Source organism: Brassica napus, chromosome A10 (genome assembly GCF_020379485.1).
Source record: "Brassica napus cultivar Da-Ae chromosome A10, Da-Ae, whole genome shotgun sequence".
NCBI classification, from domain to species: Eukaryota; Viridiplantae; Streptophyta; class Magnoliopsida; order Brassicales; family Brassicaceae; genus Brassica; species Brassica napus.
In genome coordinates, this window is record NC_063443.1 from 1,649,555 (window position 1) to 1,665,033 (window position 15,479).

Genomic DNA, 15,479 nt, shown 5'->3' on the forward strand with positions numbered 1-15,479 from the left:
TGAAAGATGGTGGTTTGAGTAACTATCTTCCTGAGAATTGAAGGGCAGTGGGATGGTTGATCTCTTAACCATGAGAGGAGCTCAGACCAGCAAGTGAAGCTCGTTCGCCGAGGGTCAAGTTTTGCGAGCACAAATCTCCAAACCTGAGAGCTAAAACCACAATGAAGCAGAATATGGTCTCTTGATTCAAATCCAAACAAGCATACAGGACATGAACGGTCAGATGAAATTCCCCATGAGCAGATCCTCTCTCTTGTTGGCAATCTGTCATGCTGGGCAATCCGCATATTGAAAGCTTGGTTTGGAACGCACCCTTGGAACCAGATCAACTGATGCCAGTCCTTGATGGAGGATCTTGGTCTTGTGATCTCCCAAGTTTGCGCTGAAGAGAATCGAGGCTGCTTGATGCCATTTACCACCCAAAAATATTTATCCTGAATGTGAGAAGCAGTGGGCAGGGCAATAACTGTGAGCTGAGTATGAAGAGTAACCTCCCTGTCTGATCGAGGATTAGGCAGTGTCCAGCCACTTTGATTACAGGCGCCTGCAACCGTCACATTTGAATGTAGGCGCAATCTTGTCGGAGCATTAAGGCCCAAGAATTTAATAATTTGCCCTGTGGGGGTCCAGTCATCGAACCAGAAACTTGCAGTCATGCCATTTCCCACTTCGCATTTGATAAATGTTTCAGCTAATGGTCGAAGTTTGAGTAGAGCTTTCCAAGTCCATGAGTCAGACATACTTGGTTCCACAGCCCAGAAGCTAACGTCTTTGAGAGTATTTGTTCTGTGCCAATCAGCCCACAATGAAGGTTTGTCAGAGAACAAAATCCAGATGAAGCGAAGACATAGCGTTCTATTCCAGATCGAGATGTTCCTCAAGCCCAGGCCACCCTCCGCCTTAAGTAAACAAACCTGATCCCAAGCCACTTTTGCATTGCCAACCTTTTCGATGTCTCCCGACCAAAGAAATTTGCTACAGAGAGACTGGATCTTCTTAATGCAACCCTTAGGAAGAATAAATGTAGTGATCCAGAAATTGATTGTTCCTTGGATCACCGTTGCAAGGAGCTGAGTTCTTCCCGCAAAAGAGAGGATTCTGGTGGAGCAAGATTTAAATCTTTTAATAAGCATCTGCAGCAGGGGCTCATATTCTGAGATCTTGAGTTTTCTCGACATCAGTGGGAGACCGAGGTATCGGATAGGTAAGGTACCAGACGAGAAACCATATCTTGTCATAGCTGCCGCTTCAACCTGGTTCACCCCTGCACAGAAGAGCTCGGTCTTGTCTATATTCATGCTCAGACCGGACCAGGAAGTGAAATCATCAATAGCCTCAGACACTCCGTGAAGAGACGAGCTACCCCCGTCAAAGAATATCATCACATCATCCGCAAACATTAAATGAGAGATCTTCAGGTCTGATGATCGAGGGTGGTAGTGGATATACCCCACATCAAATCTAGATTGCAGAAGTGACGAGAAGACTTCCATGGCGAGGACAAATAAGTAGGGGGATAGAGGATCTCCTTGTCTTAACCCCTTTGAACTTATGAAATTGCCTCCTGTGTTGCCATTGACAAGGATTGTGAAGGATGGAGTTGTGATACACTCAGCTATCCAGTTGACAAACTGCTCCGGGATGTTTAATGCCGTAAGAGCTGCTATGATAAAATCCCATCTCACAGAATCAAAAGCCTTGCGCAGGTCGACTTTAAGCATGGCACTAGGCTCGATGGAGTTCCTGTTGTAGCCGTGGACCATGTCCGTAGCAAGCAGAACATTTTCACCCAGAAGTCTCCCGGGCATGAAAGCAGATTGGGCTGGAGAAATAACATCACCAAAAATATCAAGAAGGCGAGAGGCAAGCAGTTTAGAGATGACCTTATAGACTGTGTTTAGACATGATATAGGCCTGAAGTCTGAAGCTTTGCTTGCGTTTGTGATCTTCGGAATGAGAACCAGGGTTGTTGCATTCCACTGCTTTAGAAGAGAACCTGATGAAAAGAACTCTTCGACTGCATCACAGACCTCCGAACCAATAATATCCCAGCAGCCACAAAAGAATTCAGCGGAGTATCCATCAGGACCTGATGTCTTGTTCTTTGGTAAGGAGAAGAACACCTCTCTGATTTCCATCCTAGTGAAGGGCTTTACCATGCGTGACCTTTGGTTGGAATTACACTTGAATGGCAGAAGGAGGTCCATGTCGCTTTGAACAAAAAAACTCGGATCCTGCTCGCCACCCAGCAAAGTAGAAAAAAAGTCTACGCAATGATCCATGATATCTTTCTGAGTTTCAAATCTCTCACCATTAGGTGCTTCAAGGAAATGAATAAAGTTAATGGCATGTCTCATATTCGCCATCCTGTGAAAATAGGAGGTGTTTCCATCGCCACAAGCTAGCCATAATACCCGAGATCGCTGCATGAAGAAAGCTTCTTCAGCTTTTGCAAGAACTGCCCATTTTGCCTGAGCCTCCAGTTCGTGAGCAGCATTAGTGGCTGAGGGATTGGCAAGAGTAGCAGCTTGAAAAGAGAGCAGCTTATCATGCGCTTCCACAACTTTTTTCTCAATTCCGGAGTAGTTACTCCTGCTGAAAGCTTTAATTTCTTTTTTCATGAGCTTTAGCTTCCTCGCAAGAGAGAACATGGAGGATCCCACAACATTGAAAGAGTACCAGTTGATGCAGACCATCGCTTGAAAGTCATCACTTTGCAGGAGAAAATTGTAGAATTTAAACGGCTTCTTGCTACTTACGGTCGAGAGCTGGAGGACTACTCCACATGAAGCATGATCTGAGAAGTCATGTTCACCAAATAGCGCATAAGAGGAAGGGACGAGAGAGTTCCAGTGTTCATTTACTAAGACTCGATCCAACTTCTTTGCTATAGGGTTTAGTGGGTTTTTATTCCACCAAGTGAAAGAGTTCCCACGAAAATTCAAATCCTCCAAATCTGCAGCGAGAAGACAGTCACTGAAGTCTCTGGTGTTTCTGTCGACATTGAGAGTGGGAGGACTTGAGTGTTCGTCGGGGTAGAGTGTCTGATTGAAATCGCCTAACACAATCCACGGGAGTGTAGATGAAGAGTAGGAGCGAGAGATGTCTCCTAGTTCATTCCACAAATCTTTCCTGGTGTCAGCGAAGTTTGATGCATAAACAATCGAGATTAGAATCCAAGTATCAGCAAATGCTCTATTTTCATTTTCAAAAATCTTTTGAAAATTATATAAACATACTTCCTTTTTCTTTTCTTATTTTCGCATGCTTTACTTTGATTTATTATCATAATACACTCTGATTTACTAAAAGAAATACTATAGTATCTGACATATATGAGCAAGCATTAATACAAATATAAAAGAAACAAAAAGAATAGTTGAGGCGAAATCGTCGTAATTAATTGCTTGACTGCATGAGATGTAATGATGTATCATGTAAATTTAAGATTCAGCCAGTGAAATGGACTAAAGAGAGGACGATGCATGAAATGACACAACAAGTGTTTGACATGCATTAGTTTATGTTCTCTCATCCAACGCAGTTATTAGAGCACCATTATCGCAGGTGCTTAGGCCATTGCTTAGGGTTAATTTTAAATAAAAAAATTAAAATAATAAGAAAGGAGAAGACACGACGCTTAATTAAGTCCGTGAAACAACACTGCTTAGTATGCAAGTGTCAAGAGATGGGAGGGGGGAGAGCTTCGGTAACGCGTGAAACACATCCAACTTGGTTCTCTCTATCTCTCTCTCTATCTCTCTATCTCTCTCTCTCTCTCTCTCTCTCTCTCTCTCTCTCTCTCTCTCTCTCTCTCTCTCTCTCTCTCTCTCTCTCTCTCTCTCTCTCTCTCTCTCTCTCTCTCTCTCTCTCTCGAATCCTCTCTCCCGAAAGGCGATTCGTAATCGTCGCGGTGGCTCTGCTATCGCCGGTGAGGTCTCCCTCGGTGGCTCGGCGTCTCGGCGTCGACGATCTCGATGGTAGTTCTCCTCGACGGGGTCGCGACGCTTGCTCTCCTCAAATCGAAAGGTAAACTCTTCTTGTGTTATTCGATTTTGCATGTGTTTAGATTATGAATCGTATTGTTCTGATCGGCTGTTTTGTGTTTGTTATTTGTTCGTTAGATGTATTGCTGGTGACAGAGCTCTCTCTCTCCGTGGAGACGAAGCCTTCCTTCTCTGTAATCGATTTTGTGTATCGGTGGCGACGACGCTCTCGTCGACGGCGACGGAGCTCTCCTCGACGGCGACGTAGGTGGCGTTCGGCGAAGGTAAAGCTTCCTTCTTTCCCGTTGATTTGTTTGATGCGGTTTGTCCTGTATTGAGATGGTTTCATCAAATACGATTGTTTTGCAAGTTTCTTTCAATCAATATGGATGGATGAAAATAGATTTGTTTGTAAGTTTGTCTCAACTTGGATTTGTTTCAATTAAGTTGGAAGGATCAAATTTGATGTTCTTTCTGCGATGAAGTCGTTTAGATATGTTCTGAATTAGTAATTTGGTTGTAAGTTTGTTTCAATTAAGATGGATGGATCAAAATCCTTTTTATTAGTTTCTCTGTGTTTCAGATATGAAGCAATGTATATTATGATGAGTTTGAACTTTTTTTTTCTGATTTCTTTCTGTGTGTTTGTGTCTTAACATGTGGAGTACATTTGGTCGAGGGAACAAGACAAAGGAAGCTCAAAGCGTAGGAGTACATTTGGTTTTCCCAGTACAGGTAAATGTCTTCTTGTAATGAATTGAATGAAAGCTTTACGGTTGAGATAGATAGTTAATGTTTTTAGTTAGTGAAGTAGATTATGGATGTGTTATAAATAGAAGTGATGGCTAGCTAAAAACATAAATTCTTGTCTTCCTTTAACTCTATAATTAATATGGTTGTGTGATAAATTGAAGTGATGGTTAGCTAGAATATTGGTAGTGTGAATGATGAATGCGTTTATCTTTATCTCCGCTATTAAAATGAATGTGTTTTACTTCATCTCTTCCATCTCTCTCGCATTCCATCTCTCTTTTATCTTCCATCTCTCTTATCTTTCCTCTCTTTTATCTTCCTTCTCTCTTTTCTATTACGTAAGACATTCAAAAATGGATTCTAATCCAAATTTGAATTGTAATTTTGTTGATCTTCTTCAAAGTCAACAAGATAGTGGCATAGGTTTAGAATCTTCTCCCATTCCTTTGTTTGGCACGCAAGCCACAAAAGATTCAAACTTCGAGCATGACAGTCCAGTGCAGCGTAAAGAACGGAGGTCATGGTCGCAAACAGATGATGAGGTCCTCATCAGCTCTTGGCTAAACACCAGCAAATATGCTGTTGTTGGGAACGAGCAAAAGTCTGGGGCGTTCTGGAAGAGAATAGCAGACTACTTTGCTGCTAGTCCGAAGCTTGCAGGCCTTGAAAAAAGAGAGCCATTGCACTGCAAAAATCGGTGGCACAAGATCAATGATCTTGTCTGCAAGTTCTGCGGTGCATATGAAGCCGCGGCCAGACAGAAAACTTCAGGCCAAAATGAGAATGATATTCTCAAACAAGCTCACCTTATCTTCTTGACCAACTATAAAAAAAAATTCACTCTAGAACATGCGTGGAAGGAGCTTCGCCATGACCAGAAGTGGTGTGATCTATCTGCAGAAAGATCATCAAAAAGGAGAAAAGGAGAGGACGGTCCTCAGTCCTCAACAGCTCACGCAAATGAGGATGTGGCTGGTGAAACGGTTGAGCGGCCCCCTGGTGTTAAGGCTGCCAAGCGCAGTGGTAAGAAGCCAATGGAAGAGGGGAAGGGGCGAGAGGAGTTTGACCGGGTTTGGGCGTATAAGCAGCAGGATTTGTCTAGGAGAGAAAAGCTCTCCAAGATAGGTCTACTTGACCGTCTACTTGCTAGAACAGAGCCACTCCCTGACTATGAAGAAACGCTAAAGAAGAAACTCATCAATGAGTTGTTCTCCAGTTAGTGTAAAGAAGAATCTCTTCTCTGCTAGTGTCGTATGTTTGTTATCTGTTTCATGCTGGTGTTATCTGTTTGTTATCTGTTTCATGTACTTGTTCTGTTTAAGCAATGAGAATGTTCTTGTTTGTGTGTTCATGTACTTGTTCTGTTGTGTTTCTTGTTGATGTTCTTATGTTTCATATTCTTGTTACTTTCAGGAGCAATGGGAGTGGAATAATCAGAGGCGAAGAAGCTCTATTATGCTTGTGTCACGGGAGCAATGGGAGTGGAGATAGTCTAGTCATGTCTTTTGTACTCTAGTGTAGTCTTGTCTTTTGTATTATTGGGTCACGGACTGAATGTTTAAAGAATGCTTGTGCATGCTTGTGTCACGGACTACACGCTTTTGATTGATCGCTTATGTATGCTTGTGTCACGGACTACTTTTTTTCTTTGTATCATTGTTTATATAAATGTTTCACTCATTTGTAACAAGAGTGACCAAACCAATTCACTTATATAACGCTTCTCACCTCTCTCTCTCTCTTTCTCTTTCTCATCGATATCTTCTCTTCTCTTACCAAACCAATTCTCTTACAAATCACAACAAAGACACTTCCCAAACCAAATCACTTTCCAAATCACTTTCCAAATCACGTAACCAAACCATATCACTTCTCAAATTCAAAGCCTTTTCAATCATAAATATGGCATCGTCTTCTCACAACAATTTAGAAGAATTGAGTGATCAATATTTTGATCAATATTTTGATCAATATTGTGATCAATATTTTGATCAAACCTTAGCAAATTTAACCGTCGATCATGAAGATGAACCAAGGAAACAAAGAAAAAAACGAGCTTATATCGAAAGAAATCGTGAAGAAGGGCACATTCGATTATGGAATGATTATTTCAGTGAAACTCCAACGTATCCTGAAAATTTCTTCCAACGATGTTTTCGAATGAACAAACCGTTGTTCATGCACATTGTTGATCGACTCTCCACCGAAGTTGACTTCTTTCGCCAAAAGACAGATGGTCTCGGAAGGTTGGGGCTATCACCACTCCAAAAGTGTACGGCAGCCATTCGTCTATTGGCATATGGTACTGCAGCGGATACGGTAGACGAATACCTCCGGCTCGGCGAAACTACAAGTCGGTCATGTTTGGAGAATTTTGTGGAAGGAATCATACAATTATTTGGCGATGAGTACCTAAGAAGCCCAACTCCGGCTGACCTTCAACGTCTACTTGATATTGGAGAGTACCGTGGATTTCCCGGGATGATAGGAAGCATCGATTGTATGCACTGGGAGTGAAAGAATTGTCCCACCGCTTGGAAAGGACAATATTCTCGTGGTTCGGGTAAACCAACAATTGTTTTAGAGGCAGTTGCTTCCTATGATCTCTGGATTTGGCATGCGTTTTTTGGACCTCCAGGTACCTTAAATGATATAAATGTTCTTGATCGCTCACCTGTTTTTGATGATATAATAAATGGTCAAGCTCTGCAAGTCTCTTATTCTGTCAATGGAAGAGAGTATCACTTGGCTTACTATCTCACCGATGGTATTTATCCGAAATGGGCAACTTTTATCCAATCTATTCCGCTACCACAAGGATCGAAAGCAGTTTTATTTGCTCAAAACCAGGAAGCTGTCCGAAAAGATGTCGAGCGTGCTTTTGGAGTCTTGCAAGCTCGGTTTGCCATCGTTAAAAATCCAGCACTTTTTTGGGATAAAGTCAAAATTGGAAAGATTATGAGAGCATGTGTTATACTCCATAATATGATAGTTGAAAACGAACGAGATGGGTACACACAATTTAGTCTTTCCGAGTTCCAACATGCAGAAGACAACGGAAGTTCACATGTGGATCTCAACTATTCAACAGATATCCCTTCAAATATCGCCAATATGATGGGTGTTCGAACTAGAATTCGTGATAGAAAAATACATGAACAACTAAAAGCTGATTTGGTCGAACATTTGTGGAGTAAATTCGGAGGTGATGAAGCCAACAATTGAGCTCGGATGTTTTTTTCAAATTATTATCGATTATTGTACTAATCTTTCTTTTATGTTTTTATTTTGAAATGTATGTTCTAAATGTTATGATTAAATATGTTTTATATAATAAATATATTTAAGCTTACAAAAACAATGTTTAGTACAATTTTTTTTAAGCATCCCAAAATAAGCAACCTCTATTGGAGGTCAAAATATTTGAAGTTGCTTAAAAATGTGTCTACCACCCATTTAATATTAAAAAAATGTTTAAGCACCCCAATAGAGTTGTTATGGTTATATATATTTATTATATAAAACACCCATTTACGTTGCTTATTCATTACGTTGCTTATTCATTTCGTGTATTCTTGCTCTCTTCCCACAGTGTATACCTCTGTCATATAGCAAAAGAACTTTTTTTTTTGTGTAACTTAGCAAAAGAACTTTCCAACCATGACCATGTTAAACTGGACTAGCTCTGCGATTTCCTTTGCACGTTGTTTGTTTATTTACGTAAATTGGTTATTAGTAAAAATATATACGTAGGAACGCTAATTCTCAACTTCTGATGAAATGATCGTATGAATTAAGAGATTTCACACGGATCGTTTCCACGTAGATCTAAATGCAGTCTTATAATCACCATTATACAAGTTTTTGTTTTGATTAGTTGCAAATGTACTATAAATCTTTATTCAACCTTGCTACATATCTAACTTCGAAGTTGTACAGGTTGATTTTTTTTATTTTGAAAGAGTCCATATATAGTATATCTGCAGACTTTATAAACACCAAAATAAGTTCAAAAATAACTCATTGAAAGAATTATCACTAGGGGAACACAATGATATCTTTAATCTGTGTTTTGAACATCAAATATAAAAAAAGGAGAGAAGATCACAAAAACGAACCATAGCGATTAAATATAAATACTAGTGACACATTACGTAACAAAGGAAACGTTATAAAAAACATCCAAACGAAACAATAGATCAAAAAGTCACCTAAAGAAACCAACAATTAGATCCGAGTACTAATCAATTATTCATTTAATTAAACCCTCAACAAAAGCTTCATATCTCCATCAAGGATGTGGAATGATCCCACCGCCAACGCCACCGACCACGCCATGCCCACCGCCGATACCACCAATACCACCTGCCTTACCAATGCCACCACCACCGATTCCACCTAGACCGCCTAAACCACCTCCAGCTCCGCCAACACCGCCAATACCATCTGCCTTACCAATACCCCCACCAATTCCACCAAGACCTCCAACACCGCCTCCCAAACCTCCGCCTATATTAGTGTATATACTTAGTTACTATACGAGTATAGGGTGTTACTATACTCATTCTATATACAGTATAAATACCCCACTTGTACATGACATTCATTAATTAATCAAAGATACAGTTTAAGTTTGGATTACTCTTAATATGGTATCAGAGAGAAAATAACAAACTTTCCGCCATTGACAACAAGCTTGATCTCGCGAGTTCTTCAGCTTGAATCTTCTCGATTCAGATCTCATGAGTGCTCCGATTCATCAAATCCTTGTTGATTCCTTCGTATCTTGGTGTTTCCTTGTTCGAGACATCTTGTTTCTCATCTCCGTCGTCGTCTTCGTTCCGATTCTTTCTCCGTTCTTCTGAATCGCTGTCATGACTTCGAATCATTCACCTCCGCGTCCTCCGGTGGATCACTACAACAACCCTTACTATCTTCATAACTCGGATCATGCGGGACTCGTCTTGGTCTCTGATCGTCTTGAAACGGGAGCTGACTTTCATGCTTGGCGTCGCTCTGTTCGTATGGCGTTGAACGTCCGCAACAAACTTGGATTCATTGACGGTACGATTCCTAAACCTCCGGCGGATCATCGAGATTCTGGATCTTGGTCGCGTTGTAACGATATGGTCTCGACGTGGTTGATGAATTCTGTTTCGAAGAAGATAGGGCAGAGTTTACTCTTTATGTCAACCGCTGAATTGATTTGGAAGAATCTGATGTCAAGATTTAAACAAGATGATGCTCCACGTATATTTGAGATTGAGCAGAAGTTGAGCAATATTCAACAGGGTTCTCTTGATGTGAGTACATATTACACTGAGCTGGTAACTCTTTGGGAAGAGTTTCAGAATTATGTGGATCTTCCTGTTTGTACTTGTGGCAAATGTGAATGCAATGCAGCTGCTTCTTGGGAGTTGATACAGCAGAGAAGTCGTGTAACCAAGTTCTTGATGGGGTTGAATGAGTCCTATGATGCTACACGTCGTCACATCTTGATGCTTAAGCCGATTCCATCGATTGAGGAGGTCTTTAACATGGTTGCTCAAGATGAAAGACAGAAGATAATTCGCCCATCTCTCAAGACAGATAGTGTTGTTTTCCAGACTTCAGCTACTGAATCTGCAAGTCCTCATTATGCTGCGGCTGTGGCCTATCGTCCTAAACAACGCCCTGTCTGTACACATTGTGGAATGGCTGGACATATTGTTCAGAAATGCTTCAAGTTACATGGATATCCTCATGGTCATAGGTTTTATAATACCAATGCCTCTTCTCACCAACGACTCTCTGCTCCCTCTAACAATCAGTCACGTGGACCAGTATCTCAATCATCACATCAACATCAGTCTACTACGGTTGGTAATACAGTGGCTCAAGTGCAGAATGCTTCTCCTGGTGCGCTTGATTTGGCTCATTTCACTCAGGAACAAGTCACTCAACTCTTACAACAACTTCAGACTCAAACACGTCAACCTGATTCTACTGTCAACTGTGTTTCAATGACTTCTTCCATCACAGAAAAAGGAATTACGCCTGCTGAATCATCTTGTGGTATCATACCTTTTCCATCTTCAAGCCTTCGTTTTGAGAATAATACTCTTACATTTCAACATCAAACTTTAACTTCTCTTACTCATGCTATTCCCTCTGGTGCTTGGATAGTAGACAGTGGAGCTACAACTCATGTCTGTTGTGATTTGTCTCTATTTGTTGAAACTTATCCTGTTTCAGGAATGACTGTATCACTTCCTAATGGCACTAGGGAAAGCATAACTCATTCAGGAGTAGTTCGTTTATCTGAAACACTGACACTTCATGATGTTCTCTTTGTTCCTTCTTTTCATTTTAATCTTGTGAGTGTTAGTAGTCTTTTACGACGTGATAAATGTTCTGCTCACTTCTTTCCTGAATATTGTTACATACAGGACCATACTCGGGCCTTGAAGATTGGTGAAGGTTCTCTGCTTCACAATTTATATGTTTTGGATTTTGGTCAAGCTTCTGTTTCTTTCTGTGGCTCTGTTCGTGTTGATGAAGATCTTTGGCATATTCGTCTAGGGCATCCTTCATTGGAGCGTTTAAAGCTTTTGAGTGGTCTTCTTCCGTGTTCTAAATCGGGTACTACAGTCTCAACACCTTGTTTAGTTTGTCCTTTAGCTAAGCAGAAAAGATTACCTTTTGTGTCAAATAATAACATGTCGAGTTCTCCATTTGATTTGATCCACATAGATACTTGGGGTCCTTTTTCAATAGAGTCTGTTGCTGGTTTTCGATATTTTCTTACGATAGTTGATGATTGTACTCGTGTTACATGGGTTTATATGATGAGAAATAAAAGTGATGTTTCAGAGATAATGCCTTCGTTTCTTAAGCTTGTTCAAACTCAATATCAAACGAATGTTAAATCCATGAGAAGTGATAATGCTCCTGAATTACACTTTGGTCATCTAATTCGTGAATTTGGCATTACTCATCAGTATTCATGTGCATATACTCCACAACAAAATTCAGTTGTGGAAAGGAAACATCAACATATATTGAATGTTGCTAGAGCTCTTTTGTTTCAGTCTCATCTTCCTTTGGCATATTGGAGTGATTGTATTCAAACTGCTGTCTTTCTTATTAACAGAATGCCATCTCCTTTGCTTAAAAATGTGTCTCCTTATGAGCTCTTGGTAAAGAAACAACCTGCTTATAATTTTCTGCGTTCTTTTGGTTGTTTGTGTTTTGTCTCCACATTGAATAAAGATAGACATAAACTTTCTCAGCGAGCAAATGCAAGCGTTTTCATTGGATATGCATCAGGTTATAAGGGTTATCGGGTTCTTGATCTTGATACGAATGTGATCTCGATATCAAGAAATGTTGTTTTTCATGAACATATCTTTCCCCTCAAGAATGCTGCTTTGCCTCCTGATGATTTGTTTACTAAGATCATATTGCCTTTACCAACTCCTGTTGCATTAGATAGTGATTCTATTACTCCTAATCAGTCTTGTCCTGCATCATCATCTAACTCTAGTGCCGTTAGTTCGTCTTTACCAGTTGTTTCTGGAACAGGTCAAGCTTCATTACTTAGAGATCGACCGCGACGGACTGGTAAGGCTCCACAATACTTATCTGACTATCATTGTTCTCTTATTCAACACACACCATCTCATTCTTTTCATAAACCAACTTCCACTCCTTTATACCCTATTTCTTCTGTTCTTTCATATTCCAACATCTCTTCGGAATTTCAACATGCCATTCTTTCAGTTTCTGCTGATACTGTTCCAAGTACATTCAAGCAGGCAATTCTATCTGATCTATGGAAGAAGGCAATGAATACAGAGTTTGATGGTATGAATACAAACAAGACTTACTCTATTGTGACATTACCTCCTGGAAAGAATGTTGTTGGCTGCCGATGGGTTTATGCTCTCAAATATAATGCTGACGGTACCGTGGAGAGACCGCGTGCTCGTTTGGTTGCTCAGGGGTATACACAACAAGAAGGGGTGGATTATACTGATACGTTTTCCCCAGTGGCAAAGATGACTAGTGTCAAGCTGTTATTAGCTCTAGCTGCGAAGAAAGGATGGTCATTGTCTCAGATGGACGTGACTAATGCGTTTTTGCATAGTGAGTTGGATGAGGAGATTTACATGAGTCTTCCCCTTGGCTACACACCAGGACCAGGCGAAGTGTTACCTCCTAATGCTGTTTGTCGTCTACATAAATCCATCTATGGATTAAAACAAGCATCTAGACAGTGGTACACATGTTTCTCCTCTGTTCTGTTGAAGTCTGGTTTTATACAATCTCCTGCCGATCATTCTCTCTTTATATCTCAACAAGGAACCTCTTTCACTGCTGTTTTGGTTTATGTTGATGATATTCTGATTGCGGGGAATGATGATGAAGCTGTCCTTCGCCTGAAGCAAACTCTTCATCACGCCTTTAAGATCAAAGACTTAGGTCAGGCTCGTTTCTTCTTGGGTTTGGAGATTGCAAGGAATTCTACAGGGATCTCTTTGTGTCAACGCAAGTATGCTCTTGATCTTCTTGCTGATACGGGTTTCCTGGCTTCAAAACCATGTGCTGTTCCTTTGGATCCTACTGTTCCGATGAGCAGCACTACTGGTATTCCTCTGGAAGATATAACATCTTATCGGGAACTTGTTGGTCGTCTCCTATACTTAATAATCACAAGACCTGACATTACCTTCGCTGTTCATCGTCTCAGTCAGTTTCTTTCAGCACCTACTGATGTACACTTACGTGCGGCTCATCATGTCCTGCGATATCTGAAGTCTAATCCAGGCCAGGGATTGTTCTATGCGGCTGATGCAGAGTTGTGTTTGAATGCGTTCTCTGACGCTGACTGGGCTACCTGTCCTGATACAAGACGCTCTGTGACTGGTTTTTGCATCTACTTGGGTTCTTCTTTGATTAGCTGGAAATCAAAGAAGCAGTGCACTATCAGCCGTAGTAGTACTGAGGCAGAGTATCGTAGTATGGCTATGACGACTTGTGAATTGCTCTGGTTGCAACAACTTCTTACTGATCTTCATGTTGCAGTCACGGCTCAAGCTAAACTCTTCTGTGATAACAAGTCGGCAATGCATATTGCTAACAACCCTGTGTTCCATGAGCGTACGAAACATATCGAGGTTGATTGTCATACCATTCGCGATCAGGTCAAGAAAGGATTCATCTCTCTTCATCATGTTACTACGACGAATCAACATGCTGATGTCTTGACCAAGGCTCTCCATCCGGGTCCTTTCCATTCATTGATCAACCGAATGTCTCTTTCAAGCCTATATACTCCTTCTTGAGTTTCATGGCTTGAGGGGGGTATATTAGTGTATATACTTAGTTACTATACGAGTATAGGGTGTTACTATACTCATTCTATATACAGTATAAATACCCCACTTGTACATGACATTCATTAATTAATCAAAGATACAGTTTAAGTTTGGATTACTCTTAATAGCCTAGACCCTTAAAGCCACCGATTCCAGCTGCACCTCCTATGCCACCGTATTTACCAATACCGCCTAGACCGCCAATGAGTGGCATACCTAGACCTCCCACGCCGGCGTAACCACCAACTCCCGCGAATCCACCTATTCCTCCGACTTTTCCGATGCATTTTTTGTCGCTGGGGCTTTTTGGTGGTGACTGATCAGCTGCATTTGCATGCACGACCGTTGTTGCTGTATCTTCACGTGTTGTCGTCTTGCCCTCGTCAAACTCTCCAGGCACTTGACGAGCACGTGCATGGACGAATGACATAGTGAGCAAGACACAAACGACTGACAAAACTCTCGACATCTCTCTCTCGCTTCTCTCCGCTCTCCCTCTCTCTTTTATTAATTATGTTGATCGTCTCGTATTGTTCACAATGTGTTTCTAGGGTTTATATAGCAAAATGTAAGGTTGGTAACAGTTGAAAGTAATAAATTCGGCTATGAACAAAATGTATACATATAAATAAAAAAAATACTTAACAAGGGATGTCTGATGATACAGCTATAGATTGGCAACTGATTGGTCCGACTTCATTCATGCATAAATTTTAACTGGTTAGAGCACCATTATCCCTGTTGCTTATGGGTGTTGCTTAGGTTAATTGTGATTAAAAATAAATGGAAATTACATATTAATAGCGGCAACGTTGCTTAATTAGGGGAAGAAAGCGACGACGCTTATGGGACACGCGTCCACCTTTCACGGTTTCTTCTCTCTCTCTTCTCTCTTTCTGTCTCGGCTTGAAAAAAAAATCAGAGAGTTGCGATTGATCTCTCCGGCTTCGTTCTTCACCTCTCTTCGCGATGAATCAGTCGGCGACGTGTATCGACTCTGCGCCTTTCTTTCGCCTCTCCGCCTCCGCCTCCTTTTCGCCTTTCCGCTTCTCCGCCTCTCTTGCGCCTCTCCTCTCCGTCTGTCTTTCACGAGATAACGTCGACGATGAAGCACTGGGCGTCTCTCTCGGTTGATCTTCTCGACGGACCTCGCTCGGTGTGTCTCTCCTCAAATCGAAAGGTAAACATCACGGACCTCTCTCGGTGTAGTTCAATCATGTATGCCTTTGATTTTGATTATTCTTGTTCTGTAGCTAAAACTCATTTCTGAGTTAATGTCTAATTAGTATAAGTAAGTGTTCTGTTTTACTTGCTGTCTTTGTTGGAGTTAATGTGTTTCTTAATTTTCATGTAGTTAATGTACTTGTCTCAGCTTGTTCTA

At 41.0% G+C, this 15,479-nt stretch overlaps 2 protein-coding genes and 1 long non-coding RNA gene across 3 annotated transcripts; 2 read left to right on the forward strand and 1 right to left on the reverse strand.

Annotated features, from left to right (window-relative positions):
- The first annotated feature begins 4,159 nt into the window (after positions 1–4,159).
- Positions 4,160–5,237, forward strand: LOC125579364. Its single transcript, XR_007317382.1, has 3 exons — positions 4,160–4,270; positions 4,652–4,721; positions 5,143–5,237. It is a non-coding gene; the product is annotated as an uncharacterized LOC125579364 (long non-coding RNA).
- A 213-nt stretch (positions 5,238–5,450) lies between these two features.
- Positions 5,451–6,255, forward strand: LOC111200683 (glutathione S-transferase T3-like). The gene is made up of 4 exons (XM_048743245.1): positions 5,451–5,466; positions 5,586–5,954; positions 6,062–6,077; positions 6,153–6,255. The coding sequence occupies exons 1-4, from the start codon at positions 5,451–5,453 to the stop codon at positions 6,253–6,255; spliced, it is 504 nt and encodes a 167-aa protein (XP_048599202.1).
- A 2,588-nt stretch (positions 6,256–8,843) lies between these two features.
- Positions 8,844–14,684, reverse strand: LOC106370099 (glycine-rich protein 23-like). The gene is made up of 2 exons (XM_048743416.1): positions 14,228–14,684; positions 8,844–9,248 (listed from the first exon to the last, which is right to left on the reverse strand). Exons 1-2 carry the CDS (start codon positions 14,565–14,567, stop codon positions 9,031–9,033), a joined length of 558 nt encoding a protein of 185 aa, XP_048599373.1. The 5' UTR covers positions 14,568–14,684; the 3' UTR covers positions 8,844–9,030.
- Between the last annotated feature and the right edge of the window lie 795 nt (positions 14,685–15,479).

What these genes read in the sequence shown, in the direction of transcription:
- LOC106370099 (XM_048743416.1), bottom strand. Translation starts at nt 14,567, where the DNA reads ATGTCGAGAGTTTTGTCAGTCGTTTGTGTCTTGCTCACTATGTCATTC. An exon ending in CGGTGGCTTTAAGGGTCTAG is followed by an intron (nt 9,249 to 14,227) that starts GCTATTAAGAGT and finishes ACACTAATATAG; the next exon opens with GCGGAGGTTTGGGAGGCGGT.